Here is a 17,687-nt window from a genome sequence, read left to right on the forward strand (position 1 = left end):
CATTTTGGCTAAAAAGCATTTCAGGAATTTTTCTGAAGAAGGGCTTTTGTCTGAAACATTGATTTTCCTGCTCCTCGGATGCTGCCTGACCTGCTGTGCTTTTCCAGCACCACTCTAATCTAGACTCTGATTTCCAGCACCTGCAGTCCTCACGTTTGACTAAACAATCATCCTTACCTAGTCTGGCCTAAATATGACTCCAGACTCCAATGTGATTAACTCTTAGCTGTCTTGTGGGTAATTAAAAATGGGCAATGCCCACATCCTGTGATTGAATTGAAAGAAACATTTACAAAAATAGGAGCATAGCCTAAATATTAGGATCATATCTTTCCATGCTGAAATTAAGAAACACTTCATGTAAAGTACATGGAAAGAATGGTAGAAATTTAGAGCTGTCCTCTGCAAGTGATTGTTGGTACTGGTTGTATTGTTAGTTTCAGATTTTTATTAACCAAAGGTGTTGAGGGATATGGAACAAAGTTGGAATTGGATACCTTATTAACCATGTACTAATTGAATGTCAGAACAGGTCCCAGAGACTAAATTAGAAACAGAAATTCTTGGAGAAATTCAGCAGGTCTGGCAGCCTCTGTGGAGAGAAAGCAGAGCTAACATTTCAGGTCCAGTGACAATTCTTTGGGTTTTTTTGCACAGAGACTATATGATCTTTTCCTATTCTTCTGATCCTAATATCAACTATAGACCAGTATTAAATAATCCAAGACATCTTCTAAAGTCAGTATTTCACACAGAACTTCAATACTGAAAGCCTGTTAACCCACTTCTCTGTTTGATATTTGTAATAACATCAGAAAAGTGTTCTTATGCACATTTCTGAACTGAAGAAGTCAAGCCACATATTATTATCCTGTCCAAATAACATCAGAAAATGATTGTTTTGATTGCTGTTTATCTGTTTGCTCCTAAACTTACAATTGCAAGCAAGGGTCTAAGCAAGGTCACATGAGAATATTACCAATGTTGCGATGGACTTGAGAGGAAATAGTCTTGTGTTAAATACAATTAATCTGTATTGATGAACAACATTTGAAATGAGATTGAAAGCTAGGAGGATAAAAATAGACATAAACAGAATGCAGAATTATAATTCCAATCCTGTCAAAACCATGAAATAGCTGAGATACACTGAGTAAAGATGGAAAATATTGATTACAATGCTCAATTAGTACATTGTAATTTTACTTATTACACCAAATCCTCATTATCCACAGTGTTGGGGCACAGACTTCCAGTGGATAACAGTGTGGATACTGCTTATATGTGACCCTCTTGTCTACCGCGAAGTATTGTATGATCAGACTTGATGAGTCAATGAGGAAAAAGAATGGGGTTTGGGGTCAACCTCCCAAGTCCATGGATCCATGAATAGCAAGTCAATGGATAACAAGAAGTGAGTGTATTGATGTCCCTCAAGTGATTCATTTAACTAGAAAATTGCCAAGGCAATTTAACTGAGTAATCTATTAGAGGTTTGATAAGTGGGTTATGTTTTTCAAGTTGTTAAATTAATATTTTAATCTGGTTTAATTAGAAAAGGAAAGCTGTGCTGTAATTTGCTAGGCGTTTCAGCAGAAGTCTGTGAATGATTGTTTAAATTGTTCCAATACAGCAGTTGGGATAATTAAAGTTGTACAATAAAAAGTACGTTCAAAGTGCTTGAAATTAGAAAACAGCAGAGTTGTGTGTGAGAGATAGTAATAGGTAATAGAAATGGAACTGAAATGTACTGGTTAAACTGCTGTTAAATTGGAAGATATTTCCATGTCATCCAAAATGTAGTTTCAAATCAGAGGAGTGTGACTGATCTCTATTCTTTTGTACATGAACTATGAAGGGCTAACAGGTTAAAAGACTATAATCTTCCAAACAAAATATTACTAATATTGTTTGTCAAGTTGATACAGGCTGTGTTGTCAATTCTGAACTGAACCAAATTGAACTCCTAATGTTGTGTTTTAATTCCAGAGCAGTTTTACAATACTTATTTGAGTTTGCAGTTGAACTAAACTTAATTAAGGTAGTAAAATACTGTTTGATTTATTTGTTCATAAAATGTGGGCATTGCTGGCAAGGCTAGTACCTATTGTCAATCACTGATCACTCTTAAGAAGCTGTAGGAAGGGCATTTCATGTGGTGTAGGTTCATTGGCAGTGTTACTAGGATGAGTCAAACTTTATAAAAACTGAAGGAAGTGCAAATGCTGTAAATCAGATGCAAAAACAGAAGTTGCTGGAAAAGCTCTGCAGGTCTGGTAGCATCTGGTGACCCAAACCAAAGCGCTAATTTAGATTTCTCTTCTCAGATGCTACCAGACCCGCTGAGCTTTCCCAGCAACTTCTATTTTGTTTTTGAGTCAAACTTTAACTGTTTGCAAAATGTTTCTTTTTTTTACTTTTTAACAGGTATATACTGTTGATCTTCTATGATAATTTTTGTGTAATATCTTTGTTTTAAAGGAGCTACAAGGTCCAGGTTTTAATACTGGTCAATGTTCAAATACTCGAGTCTATTCCCCTCCAGTATGTGTTAATCCAACATCTTCCCGGCCATCAGCAGGATACCTCTCTTCTGTAAGCGTTCATCTTTCATAATCCATTTGCTACAAGCACTTTTATTTTCCAGGACCATGATTTTGCTGCAAATGACTTGTTTTATCCATTATGGGGTTATCTAGAGCTCATGCTGGACTAGTCCTGTCAGGGTAGCATCTGAAAGACTCATGAGTCAAGAAGTTGAATTGAATTGAATTGAATTGAATTTATTGTCACGTGAAAAGCTTTGTTCAGATTTCCCCACACCAGATCTATCACCTTCCACTTTTGTTCTCATGGTGGTAGCAGGATCGTAAGGCAGGCTGTGAGCCATGCCATTTTCTCATGATGTTTTCCTGTTCTACCATGCACTTGCATTGACTGAAAAGTTTGGTGAAATCTCTTTGTGTCTTTTCTATTAACCAAAACAAAATCATGGGCCTCAAACCTGGGGAGGAGATGATGATCAGTGATGCAGTTGGGCACTGAAAGAATCTAAACCAAAGTGAAAAGTAGACAAACGCACTGGATGGCTTACACCAATGAACAATGTGACAATTAAATTGAATCATAGTGAACGTTCACCATCAACACCTGAAGTGCATTTTGTAGCTGTAATTTTCCTCGCAGGATTTCATCAGTCTGAGGGCCACTGGAATGAACAAGTTAACTATTCAGACAAGGAACTAACAGCCTACCTACCTGGTATGTCTTAAAGTATGAATACTTGAACAGCCATCATTGACTTCAGCTTAAAAGCTGAACAAAACCAATTAATGACTATCCAAATCTTAGTTTGTCCATTTTGGCCAAATTTATGTGCAAGCTGGCCAGGTTAAAACATATCCTCTGTCAAGTGAAAATGCAATGGAATAAAATCAGAAAATGCTATAAATACTGAGCAGATCTGGATGCATCTATGGAAGAAGAACAGAGTAGATGTTTCAGATCAGCAACCTGAGGAAAATGGTAATTGTGCAAGGCCAAAGGAAATGGTACCGAGGCAAGGAAATAAATAAAAGATCAGTCCAGTGAAGGCACAGCTGGAAACAGTAGAGACATCGATAACAGTTATTGTCCCAAAAAAATAGAGGGAAGATGTTATGATCTGAATTTGTTGAAATCATTGTTGAGTGAAAAGTTGTAAAATGCCTAGCCGAAAGATTAAATTGTATTCCTCCAACTTAAGTTGACTTTCACTGGAACAGCGTGTGGGAGACTGGGAGAAAGGGTTAGAGTGCCAGTGGGATAGAAAGGTAAAATAATCGACAACGAGAAGCTCAGGGCTGCAAAGTGGTCACATGATGTATGTTCACTTTGTCCACTGTAAAGGAAACTGTATCATGGAAACTGTGTCATATCCTGAAGTGAAGGTGTTCCAAGGAGTTCTGTGTCTTCTGAATATGATGTTTAGAAGCCTTCTTCCAATATCCTCTAGTAAAGTGGAAGAATTATTTCCATGTTTTTCAATCAGTTGAACTCTGGAGGCCTCAAATTTCTGTATTTTGTTTATACAATCATAGTGGGAAGGTAGGATTACTGCATTATGTAATGTATTAAATCATCAGTTATAAAAGCAAGTTATCTTTTAGTTTACATTTATAGTGGTTTCTGGCAGCATCTGAGAAACAAAGTTAACTTTTCAAGTCTGATATGGCTAAGTTTTGGAGAAGAATAATATCGGACTCACAATGTTAACTCTGTTTCTCTATCCCACTGATATTGCCCGACCTACTGAGTCTCTCCAGTATTTTCTGTTTTTAGTTCAGATTTCCAACATCTGTATTTTTTTTTAATCTGTTTCAAATACTTTGGTACTTGAGTATCTTCTGCTCTAGTGAGCTTTTACTTTGGCTGATGACTGTATTGCTTCTGCTCACTCCTGAGTACATTGCGAATTGTTCTATTTAGTTATTCAGCAAATATTTGTGTAAATGCACCACCAGAAGATGATGCTGAGGTCCACAACAGGCCAACTTATGAACTCTGTTGTCATTATAAGCATCACACCAATATGTAAGGAAGTGTAACTAATTCAAACATCAAATTAAGGAATGGTTATTTCCCCATGTGGAAGAGTCTAGGACCAGAAAGCAAAATCTCCAAATAAAGGTTTAAGACAACATGAGAAGGAATTTCTTCTCTCAGAATAGTGAATCTGTGCAATTCTTTATTGCAGAGGGATGTCAAGGCTGGATCATTAAGTGTATTCAAGGCTAATGTTTAATCAGTGATGGAATCAAGGGTTTTCGGCAAACTCAAGAAAGCGGAATTGAGGATTATCAGATCAACCGTGATCTCATTGAATGGCAGAGCATTCTCGATGGACTGAATGGCCTACTTCTTATGGTCTTACTTTATTCACCAGTGTTTAATTCTTGCAGCAGTTTGCAGAGCAAGTTATTGATAGTAGTTTACCTGATTTAAGATGAATAAGAAGGACATAAGTCCTGACTCATTTTAATTTCAGGTGTATCTAGTGGAAGCTTGGTGCTCAGGCCTCAGCTACTTACAATCCATTTCAATGGTTTGGATAATTAAATATGCTCATGATACGAAACTAGGTGGAAAAATAAACTGTAGTGGACACAAATCGGCTGTAAAGGGATAAGGACTGGCTTAGTGATTGAACAAGACGTTGGCAGATGGACTATAGCGTGGGAAGTGTAAAAATGTTCAGGAAGAATGGAAAACACAACTGCTTTGTTTTAAAAGATGAGGGGCTAATAAGTATTGGTATTTGGAGATGCTTGCATGTGATATACAGAACGTTAACATGTAGGTGCAACATGCAGTTAGAAAAAGAAATGGCCTGATTCCTTTATTGCAAGTGCACTGATGTATAAAAGTAAGCAAGTTTTGATGCAATTAAATAGGCTTTGGTGAGAACATAGGCAAAAGTGAGGACTGCAGATGCTGGAAACCAGAGTTTAGATCAGAGTGGTGCTGGAAAAGCACAGCAGGTCTGGCAGCATCCGAGAAGCAGGAAAATCGACGTTTCAGGCAAAAGCCCTTCGTCAGGAATAGAGGTACGAATCATCCAGGGTGGAGAGATAAATGGGGGTGGGGCTCACATAACTGAGTACCTATACTTCGCATAGTTTTGGCTTCATTTGACTTAGAGGGGATGCAAAATATGTCTACTAGACAGAATCCTGGGATAGGAGGCTTGTCCTAAGAGAGAGATGATGTCATGCAAATATATAAAATTCTTATAAAGCTTCATGGATAAGTGTTCCATCAGACAAGAGGGTTTAGAATTAGGCTCATTCTTAGGATCAGGAGAAATAGCCTTATCCAGAGTGTAGTGAGCCTGTGAAATTCTCTGCCTCAGAAAGCAGTTGAGGCCAAAATGTTGAATGTTTTCCAAAAGGAGTTTGATATAGCTTTTAAGACTAAAGAGCTCAGAGTCTATGGGAAGAAAGTAGGATCAGATCAGGGTACTGAGTTGGATGATGATGCATGATCATATTGAATAGCTGGCTCTAAGAACCAAATGGTCTGCTCTTGCTATTTCTTCTATTTCGATGTAAAACTCAATTAAACCTGGTCAGATATGATCTCTTACTGACAAAGCCATGCTGACTATTCCTGATTGATTCTTGACTCTCCAAGAGGAGATTAATTCTGTCCCTCAGCGTTTTCCCAAAAACTTCAATATACTAGCCTATCCCTTGGTTTATCCAAACCACCTTTCTTGAATAATGGGACCATATCAACTCTACTCTAGTGTTCTGCTCCCTCTCCTGTGTCCATGGAGGATTTAAAACGTTAATATCAGTCTCCCTACCATCATCTGTCTTTCCTCTCAAAGTACCTGGGATTATCTCATTGGGACCAGGGAACTTATCCAAATTTAATTTGTTCAAGTATATCACAGTCCTCTTCCCTGATTTCAATACCTAAATGGTTCTTCTCTATTCTGAATACTGACATAAAGTACTAATGCAAAACCTCACATCTTCAGTCTTCACCCACAGTTTCCACTTAAACCCATAGTAGGTCCCACTCTTTCCCAGTTATCTTTTAGTCCCTCATATATTTATAAAATAATTTTGGATTTTCCTTCTTTTCTGCCAACAGTGATTTTCATGCCCTCCTTTGCTTTCCTCATTTATTTTTAAGTACCCCTCTCATACTTTCTATATTTCTACAGGGCTTTGAATGATTTAAGATTTCAGTTCTGTGGTAAACAGTACATTTCTGGCTTTTTGTGATATCTTTGATTGATATAGAATGAGCTGCCAGAGGATGTGGTGGAGGCTGGTACAATTGCAACATTTAAAAGGCATTTCGATGGGTATATGAATAGGAAGGGTTTGGAGGGATATGGGCCGAGTACTGGCAGGTGGGACTAGATTGGGTTGGGATATCTGGTCGGCATGGATGGGTTGGACTGAAGGGTCTGTTTCCATGCTGTACTTCTCTATGACTCTATATAGGTTAAATATAGGAGACATTCCAAAACATTTGCAGATTGTGCAAGAAGAAGAAAGCTGCAGACCACACAAAGATATCAATGGTTGGCAAATAAATCATGAATGGAATTCAGTCAAGAGGAATATTAAATGATGCATTTAGGGAAGGCAAACAAGACAAGGGAGTAATGAAAAGTGGTTGGGCAAAGGAACAGAGGAACCTTGGGAATACATTTCCACAGGACCCTGAAGATACGAGAACAAGGAGATAAAATAGTTAGGAAAGCATACAAAAGATATCTTCCTTTATCAGTCAAGGCACGGAATATGAGAGTAAGGAGATTCTGCTAGAACTCGTGTAAAACACCTCTCACTGTGTGCCATTCCGTTCACCACATTAACTGGATTGATTTGATTACGCTTGAATGGGTGCACAGGAGATTTAAGAGATGTTCTCAGGACTGGAACATTTTATCTATGAGGAAGTAAGGTATGGTATAGTGTAGACTGAGGGTTGATTTAGTTCAGATGCACGCAGTTATGAACAGCCTGGATAGGAAGGACCTGTCAGTAACCAGAGAGGTCAATAACCAGGAGATATAAATTTAAAGTAATGGGTGGAAGGATTAGAAGGGGACTGATGATTGTTTTCACCCAGAAATTAGTAAGGCTCTGAAACCCATTACCTGAAAGAACATTGGAAGCAGATACTCTCACCTTCTTTGCTCTGGATATGCACTCAGACATCTGCAACCTGTGGGGCTGCAGACCAAGATCTAGAAGTGGAAGTAAGTTTGAAATCTCTTCTTCAGCTGACACAGGTACATTAAGCCAAACAATCTCTTATGCTGTAACTTTTATTTGTTTTTTTATTGAGGTTGATCTATTTTTAGGCATTAACACAGTGTAAATTAGGGTTTGTGAGAATAGGACTGTACAATGAAGTTGATGTAGAAGTTCAATTATAACCTGATTGAATGGTGAACCAAGATCAATGGGTGTAATGGCCATTTTTTTCTCCTGTTTCTTATGTTCTTAGTATTTTTGCAGTATTGCTAGCATCCAGTCTACTCTTACAGATACCCAGATAGGTTCACATTACCTTTCAGAGGTACAAATGCACAATGGCAAATTACTGCTCTCTAGTTAAATTTGTCAGTCATAGAAAATTCATGGGTATATATTTCTATTTCACTCCATTGCATGCTTGATTTATTTGAGGATATTAACAGTAGACAAAAGTAGATCATGTGGTAAATCACTTGAGGAGTTCCCATCTTGATGATAAATTCATACAAAAAAATTAAAATAATTATTCTTTATCACTAATGGCCAAAAATATTTAAAATTCTATGCTAAGAATTTTAAGAGTCCAAGAGGCAGATGCCAATGTTATTATTGCAGGAGGAGTATACCGAGTCACGGAGTAGGTGCTGCATTGAGGTGATGGATGAAGAGATACTATGTAGACTTTATAGTTAAACCTTTATTATTAATTCGTGAAATTGTCACGATAGCAAGGCATTACAGATGATGTCAAGTTATAAATTACAGGTTTTAAGGAGTTACAACCAAGTACAACAGTGATGAGCTTTTCAAAAGACCGACGTTTCTGGGGACAAAGAGGGTCATTTATCTCTTAGCATGGGTGGTAAACTGAAGAACTGGACCTTTTGAGAACTCTATTGACTTTCATTTTTTATATATATAAATCTCCACACTACCGCTCAACAACAGTCATGTTTATTTTTTCCAGCACCCATGTCATGTGTGTGCAGGTGTAGGACACAGTGAAAAACAAACAAGTGCAAAAAACTTTATTCATATTCCACCACCAGGGCGAAAGGAAACATTAACTTCCATTTTTATTGGAATCAATGGAAACGAAAATCAGGTGGTTCCTTAACTGGGCTGCCAATCCATCCTACCTGTTTACTAAGGAAGATGGAAATTTACCCTTGTGTCTCCTCCCAGCTCTTAAGGTCTAATGCAAATTCAAGTTGCATATTAATAGCCATCTTAACCTTTTAATTAACTCCAAATAAACATTCCAAGTATAATGTCTTTTCGATTTATAAATTTCAGGCTGTGTCCAGGAGCAGCTGTCTTCAAGAGGACTTGAACCCTGATTTAAAAAATCTTCTAATGGATCTTAAGAGTTCAGCCTGTGATGGGTGTAACAGATCAACCAGCATAAATTACACTGAATGTGAAGGAGAAAGAGCATCGAGGAATATGCATGCAGTGTAAGATTCACGCACTTGCTATGTTTCACTGTATGGGTCATGATAGAGTACCATCAAATGTATTCAAGTAGCTTAAGTTTACCATAATTCCAATTTCAAGTGTGCTTGGAAAACCTTAATTCATATTTACTTTTCTGGAGAATGAATAATTATCAAAACATGCTTTCCAGCATTTCTATTGACATTATTGTCAGCTCTTAGAACAGCAGTTCTTTCAATTTATAGAAAGAGGCATTCTCATTGAAGTTGAGCGTTCCCATTCAGAATGACCACTTGGACAAATTCACATTACGTGGCAGGTACAGATCATGCAGATCGAATTCAATATTTGTGAGCCTGTTTCTCAAAGGAGGAAGAGCCTTCTTAGGGGGTTGCATGCTCCAGGAATTATTTTTTGCTGCCCCCTCATTGAAGGAGGAAAACAGTCAATCATGTACTAATCCATTTGTTTTTGAAAACAAAATGTTACATTTTATAAAAAAGGCTGCCTTTTTAGATGTTCATCAGTATCAGCTCAGGATCCACAAATCAATGTTTTTGAAAAATATGCAATGAAAACATTTTAATGTTTTATTCTTAGATGTAACTTCCAAGTTTTTTGGAAAGTATGAATTTTATTTTGATATTTCACTAGATTTTACAATATTAAAACAGAATTATATAATATTCTCAAATGTGTAGAATGTAGAATATCCTTTATTGTCACGAATACTCCAGTACAGAAGTGCAGTGAAAAGTTTTTACAATGTCTATCTTCTAATGGTGCCATCTTAGATACATTTAGGTATAAATCTTGGACATAAAAGAGGAATAAAATGAAAGGTAGTACCATTACTTAGTGTCTAAAAAATAAGTTAGAAATAAGATAGTTATGACATAATTAAAATATTGACATTATAGTCCAGTAAAGAATTTCAAATAGCAGCTACTCAGCACATGGTCTGACTGCCCGTGCCAGGCCCCAGTCCAACAACTGTCCCACTCCACTCCAAGCCTCCAGTCTGCTCCGCACCGGCACTCAGCTGCTCCAAGGTAAGTTGCGCTTTTCTGGGACTCGCTTCCTCTCACGCTGCTCCGGGATTTGTTTCCCTTCGTGATGCTCAGCGACTCATTTGCCTACATGCTGCTCCAGGACTGCTAAAAAGAAAGGCAAGAAAAAGAACAAGCCGAGCAGAGGAGCTCTGGGCAGAGCATCCTACTCTGCCGCCATCTTACCGGGACTAGTGAGGTCAAGTAACAATGCTAGTTTGCTTCTTCCTTTCTCTATGGATCCTATTTGTGAGAATCTTGAAAATTCTGGATTTATATATAATATTCAGTTACTGCTAAGGTTATTCAAATGCTGCTCCCAATTGTTGCCAAAATATCAGCAAAAAAAATTATATCCCTCATTCATTGTATTCCACATAGGATTGATTTGGCAGACTATTCAGACCTTCCCTTATGTGTTGTTTAATTTTTTTTGTTGTTTGCACTGTTGCCATCCTTTGATCTTTTCCACTACCACTACTCTCATATTAGAATGTTTCTAGGTTTTGTCATGTCCCTGTCAGGCCACCAAATGTGTTATTAAATGCAGAAAAACTTGCACCACTTGCATGAGATGAAAATTTCTCAGCCTTCTTCTCTCTAGGGAGAACAGTCTCCTTCAATCTGTCTTCATAACTGAAGTTTCTCATACCTTGGACCAGTAATTCGTTTCTACATTCTTTGGAATGAATTAACATCTTTCCTTTTATGTGATGCCCACAATTGCATGCAATACTCTAGCTGAGATCTAACAACTGTAACCTCATTTATATATTGCACATAAAATCTCATGAATTTAAAAATGTAACGTTTAAAAACATAATTTTTTTGCTTTAGAAAATGAATCTTTCAAATCGCAATTTCTGTTATTAAGTTCGCAATAGAGCTCTTTTCCGTCAATCTACTCTGTTTTTTTCCTCATGACTTCAGTTCATGAGACCCCATTAAGCATCCTGGTTGCCTTTAACATAACTACCCTCTTTCCTTGTTTTGAGCAAAATTGTCCTTCCTAAATTACTCCAAATCTCATCCGATCATTAACATTATCACTTCTTTTGAATTGCATTTTTCCTTTCAATAAGTGGAAACAGTTGCCTTCTCATTATAGCCATAAAATACATTAATGGTTTCAATTATTTTCTGATCAGTATACTCTGTCACTATTTCATTTACTGAATACTACCTCTATAAGTCCTGTGTTTTTTTAAAGCTTGTTTCCCCTGGTTTACCCTTACTTTCATTTTAGTTTCCTTTTTGCTTGGTGTCCTACCACTATGATTTCTCAATATGGAAAGCTTATCAAACGCATGAACCCAATGGAAATTTGAATGAAGGGAGCACAGGTTGGGAAAACAATACTGGATTTCTGGGAGGTAAATCTATTTTGCAGACTTTGAATTGAGAATTCAGAAAACTCAAAAATGGGGAAATTCTCTATTCATGATAAATTCCAAATGTGTTTTAGCAAAAACAACATTTCGTAACGGTTATGGTAGCTATAAAATTAGGAAGTTTCACAAATTTAATTGCATTACTTTTATATCACAATGTTTTGTTTTAGGGATGACTTGAATACAGAAATTTGTATGGAAAGAGGAACACACGATACCTGCTTCAGGTTTGAGGGTTTTTCAATTTGGTTTAATGTGTTTGCTTTCAAATGCAGTTGTTTTTATACATAGTTAGAACAATAACTGATAATAGTTGATTTTGTTTTCTGCTGCAGGTACTAGTAACAAAATTAAATGCAGTCAAACTCACTAAATTCACAATTTATGAATTGTATTTAAAATAACTTTTTACTATTCACGGAGTGAATTTTGAATAATAAGACACAGTTCTGAGATTCACTCACATTATGACACAGGTTTGTTTGCAAATCAGTTATCTGTGTGAGAGGGAATTAAGACTTCTGTTTAACAGAAGAGGATGCAATAAATTATATATTTGTGGGTAGATGCGCTTTAAGTCCTTCTCCTTTTCCACCCATTCAACTAATGTAAAGCTCATAGCATGTATTGGGTCATACTGGCCTTCATTTTGTGTTAATTGACCCATGTCAAGAAAGTGAAGCTCAGTTCTCATTCCCTATTTAAAATGGTAATAACTTAGATTGTTCAATTACGGTTTCACATAAACAAGCTACTTGCAAAATCTCAACTGTGCCCAAATTCAGACAACATGTGAAATGCTTGGATCTTGGGAGCTTCACAAATCGGATCCTATTTTACTCCCCTGCCATATACATACACACACGCACACACACGCAAACACACACCTTCCCACAGAAGTTACTTCTACTTTTACTTTTTCTAATGAATTACTTTTTCTATGACTGTTTTTGAAAAATTGAACTTTCAAACAACATTTAGATGAAAATTAAATCCTCTTTGTTTTCTACACAGCAACTTTGAATTCCACTAGATTTATAACCTTGAATTACTGTGTTCTGTTTGTTGGTAGTTCAGGCAATTCTCCCTTGAGATGCTTTTGTTCTTCCAGCGACAATGCTTGGTTTGCATGCTTGCTGCATTTAACCTTTATGCTATGTGTTACTAAATCTGTGCATGCTGCTAGCAATTTGGAATGCTATCTGCACCTCTTTTCCTGCAGGGATCGATTATGCACTCAGGATGCAAAAGAAACCTTCAAACCTGACCATTTTTCTTGCACTGGTGAGTTTAACATTAACAGCATGCCAGGGTTGCTAAAAGTCTGTGTCCCTTTGTTAATTTTGTCAACAATATGTTTTCCTGAAAAATGTCATATTAAAACAAACTGAAATTTCTATAGGAATTCATATAGCAAACCTATGCAAGAAATGTTATCAGTGTAACAAAAATATTTTACCATTGTGTTGAAAAAAAATTTCATCTTCAATTCTTTCATAATTATTTAATTTGTGCTTTTCTGTGCGTCCATCTAACAGTTGGGGTCAGTGGGGATGGGGGAAGGAAGGCGGGGGAGGGGGGGGGGTGGAGAAGGATAGAAGGGGAGGTCGCAGAGAGAGAGATGGGGCTTATCGTTGGGGAATCAGATCCTGAAAATTACAGCCCAACATGCTGCGTACACGATGTTGTGTAATAAGCCGCCAGGTAAAATTCGCTGTACTCCACCTCAACCGCGTAGTTCAGTTCAACTCGGCAAAGCACATTCTGGTGTGCTACCTGTTGCTTCTCCATTTCTCGAGCATTCTATGACATTTTATTTTGACTGAGTTGAGCAAATTGTGTCAGTTCTGAGCTAGTTTTGAGTTTTAACTTCTTATCTCTCAAACTTCCAAGGAGACTTAAACATCATTGAACTCCATTACAGAGATTGACATAAGACAGTCATGTCATTAGATTGGCGAGATTTAAACCAGTCCCCAGAAGTGAAAGGGCTATGTACAATCCAGGGCTATGTGTAATACCAGCACTCTGCCCTAGCTCTGCACAATACTGTAAAATTAATATAAACATTTCCTTCTCTATTTTCCAAGGAGTAAAATATTCTGTTTAATAAAAGCACAGAAGGCATTTTCTGACAGCTGTTCTGGTGGTAACCTTGGAGGCAGTTAGATTGGAAATTCTAATATACCGCATATTTAACTTAAATCAGTCTAGTTTTCTGCTGCATACGTGTGCTTCGAAAATGATCTTTTCTGAGTAAAGTTGCTTTGGATTTTGTGAGAATGAGTAGAAATTTTATTCCCCTCGTACAACTGGATTATGATTAAGTAGCAAGCTATAGACTTGAATCGGGCCTGCCTGTCTTTTGGGTGTGGAGATTGTGACTTTGACCCATCAGAGCTCATTGAAATCAAGGTGCACTGAACATAATTTTCATCTTCCTGTAGCACATGACATTGGGTTGGGCAGCTTGGGCACGTCTCCCTTGAGAAGGCTGAAGATTCACCTTCTCCCTGCTTAAACAGCAGCATTGTTCCGCATTCAAGTGCTGTAGGTTTCCTGCTCTTTTTAAAGATGTTCTACCTATTAAAGGGCTGTAATCATGGCTGAATGGGAAATCATGTTAAGCATTGGAAAGATATTGCAGCAGGCAAGAGAAGAACGCTCTCTGGACATTGGTTAGGCCACTGTTGGAATATTGTGTGCAATTCTGGTCTCCGTCCTATTGGAAAGATGTTGTGAAGCTTGAAGGGGTTCAGAAAAGATTTACATGGATGTTGCCAGGGTTGGAGTGTTTGAGCTATAGGGAGAGGCTGAACAGGCTGGGGCTGTTTTCCCTGGAGCATCGGAAGCTGAGGGGTGACCTTATAGAGGTTTATAAAATCATGAGGGGCATGGATAGGGTAAATAGACAAAGTATTTTCCCTGGGGTGGGGGAGTCCAGAAATAGAGGGCATAGGTTTAGGGTGAGAGGGGAAAGATATAAAAGAGACATAAGGGGCAACTTTTTCATTCAGTGTGTGGTATGTGTATGGAATGAGCTGCCAGAGGAAGTGGTGGAGGCTGGTACAAATGCAACATTTAAGAGGCATTTGGATGGGTATATGAATTGGAAGGGTTGGGAGGGATATGGGCCAGGTGCTAGCAGGTGGGACTAGATTGGGTTGGGATATCTGGTTGGCATGGACAGGTTGGACCGAAGGGTCTGTTTCCGTGCTGTATATCTCTGTGACTCTATGACATTGGATGATGTTGTCACTCAGATTCCAAGAGGGAATGAAATCCACTATACGCAACCTGTTGAGAGAATGTGAGTATGTTGCTTAACTGGTGAAATCCTGGGGTCTGGTGCCATGCAGGTAGTAACAATGTAGGAAAAACGTACAATAACATTACACAGTCTCATGGAGTCTTTATGGTATAACATTTGCCCACTATCATAATCCCAGCCACTTAGCATTCATACTTAACATTACATAGTCCATCTCCCTTCCAAACATCTAGCGCTCCCCTCACCCCACAACTATCTACCAATGTTGTCATCATCATCTCCTCCTCGTGCTGTATTGACACATCTCTAACTGTGGTAGGCACATCCTTTTAGTCACTGGGGTCGCATGCTGGAAATCCATCCCTACTAATCCAGGGATCATCGCAAAAGTTAAAAGGATTTTTCAAAAGTTTGCAAAGATCCTGGTGTATCTGTCTTCTGGACTCCGGTTTCTGTATTTAACAAAAACTATTTATTACATGAAACAGCTTCTGGCTATGGCAAACAGTTAATGAATGCTTGGCATATAACTACTAATTTAAATGCTCCACTTTACTATCGCACACGCACTGTGTCATAAAATATGAGCATAATGGACTGAGAGAACAGGGAAAGCAATTCAGTGGTCATTGTTCAAAGATTTTACTGCTCCTCAGATGCTGCCTGACCTGCTATGCTTTTCCAGCACTACTCTTTGACATTGTTCAAAGAATTGTTGAGTTGATCCCTATGATTTCTGTGCTGCTCTTCATTCATCCTTCTCCAGATACTTCCTTTGGTTTGCAAGAGGCACATGGTGGCTGGTTCATTTATATTAGGTCTCTGAATTTTCAGCTAGAAATTGCAGCTCACAGCACCTGCTAAATGAAAGAAACACTGATTTTCTTAAGTGTCAAAGTGGCTTTTTCTACAGAGAATAGATAGAGCTCCTGATGGTCTAAAAACACTTCATCTTGTTCACAGCCACAGGCTGTTCAGCTACCTGAGAACCTATCACATAATTGTTTACAGGCTGAAGACCTTTGAGAAGGTGACCAAACAGGTAGATGAGAGTAAACTGGTTGATGTGGTGTATATGGATTTCAGCAAGGCGTTCGATAAGGTTCCCCACAGCAGGCTATTGTATAAAATGCAGAGGAATGGGATTGTGGGTGATATAGCAGTTTGGATCAGTAATTGACTTGCTGAAAGAAGACAGAGGGTGGTGGTTGATGGGAAATGTTCATCCTGGAGTCCAGTTACCAGTATACCGCAAGGGTCGGTGTTGGGTCCACTGCTGTTCGTCATTTTTATAAACGACCTGGACGAGGGCGTAGAAGGGTGGGTTAGTAAATTTGCAGACAACACTAAGGTCGGTGGAGTTGTGGATAGTGACGAAGGATGTTGTAGGTTGCAGAGAGACGTAGATAAGCTGCAGAGCTGGGCTGAGAGGTGGCAAATGGAGTTTAATGCGGACAAGTGTGAGGTGATTCACTTTGGTCGGAGTAACCGGAATTCAAAGTACTGGGCTAATGGTAAGATTCTTGGTAGTGTAGATGAGCAGAGAGATCTCAGTGTCCAGGTACACAGATCCTTGAAAGTTGCCGCCCAGGTTGACAGGGTTTTTCAGGCGGCATACAGTGTTTTAGCTTTTATTAATAGGGATTGAGTTCCGGAACCATGAGGTTATGCTACAGCAGTACAAAACTCTGGTGCGGCCGCACTTGGAATGTTGTGTACAGTTCTGGTCACCACATTATAAGAAGGATGTGGAAACTTTGGAAAGGGTGCAGAGGAGATTTACAAGGATGTTGCCTGGTATGGAGGGAAGGTCTTATGAGGAAAGGCTGAGGGACTTGAGGCTATTTTCATTAGAGAGAAGAAGGTTGAGAGGTGACTTAATAGAGACATATAAGATAATCGGAGGGTTAGATAGAGTGGACAAGGAGAGCCTTTTTCGAAGAATGGTGACGGCGAGCATGAGGAGGCATAGCTTTAAATTGAGGGGTAATAGATATAGGACAGATGTCAGAGGTAGTTTCTTTACTCAGAGAGTAGTAAGGGTATGGAATGCCATGCCTGCAACGGTAGTAGATTCGCCAACTTTAAGCGCATTTAAGTAGTCATTGGACAAACATACGGATGTATATGGAATAGTGTAGGTTAGATGGGCTTCAGATTGGTATGACTGGTCAGCGCAACATTGAGGGCCGAAGGTCCCGTGCTGCGCTGTAATGTTCTATGTCATTGGTAACTGATTGCTAGACCACAAACCAATGCACTACTTGTTCCTTCTTTAGAGACCTCAATTTCCCTTCCCACGTGGTTAAAGATGCCCTCCAATGCATCTCATCCACATCCCGTATCTCCGCCCTCAGACCCCACTCCTCCAACCGTACCAAGGACAGAACCCCCCTGGTGCTCACCTTCCACCCTATCAACTTTGCATAAACCAATCATCCGCTGACATTTCCGCCACCTCCAAACGGACCCCACCACCAGGGATATATTTCCCTCCCCACCCCTTTCTGCCTTCCGTAAAGACCGTTCCCTCAGTGATTACCTGGTCAGGTCCACGCCCCCCTACAACCCACTCTCCCATCCTGGCACCTTCCCCTGCCACCGCAGGAATTGCAAAACCTGTGCCTACACCTCCTCCCTCACCTCCATCCAAGGCCCTAAAGGAGCCTTCCACATCCAAAGTTTTACCTGCACATCCACCATTATCATTTATTGTATCCGTTGCTCCCGATGTGATCTCCTCTACATTGGGGAGACTGGACGCCTCCTAGCAGAG

At 38.9% G+C, this 17,687-nt stretch overlaps 1 protein-coding gene across 5 annotated transcripts in view; it reads left to right on the plus strand.

Moving 5' to 3' along the window:
* LOC122552612 (coiled-coil domain-containing protein 158-like) overlaps nt 1-17,687 on the plus strand; it is a 172,270-nt gene that overhangs the window by 147,088 nt on the left and 7,495 nt on the right. For 3 of the 5 annotated variants that reach the window (XM_043695369.1, XM_043695396.1, XM_043695379.1), the window contains 4 exons: nt 2,482-2,595; nt 9,060-9,220; nt 11,811-11,867; nt 12,863-12,924. In XM_043695369.1, the coding sequence (XP_043551304.1) occupies nt 2,482-2,595; nt 9,060-9,220; nt 11,811-11,867; nt 12,863-12,924 (394 nt within the window). The remainder of the gene's footprint in view (nt 1-2,481; nt 2,596-9,059; nt 9,221-11,810; nt 11,868-12,862; nt 12,925-17,687) is intronic. The other 2 variants (XR_006312432.1, XM_043695388.1) reach the window with 2 other exon arrangements.

This window comes from Chiloscyllium plagiosum, chromosome 1, assembly GCF_004010195.1.
Source record: "Chiloscyllium plagiosum isolate BGI_BamShark_2017 chromosome 1, ASM401019v2, whole genome shotgun sequence".
Classification (NCBI taxonomy): domain Eukaryota; kingdom Metazoa; phylum Chordata; class Chondrichthyes; order Orectolobiformes; family Hemiscylliidae; genus Chiloscyllium; species Chiloscyllium plagiosum.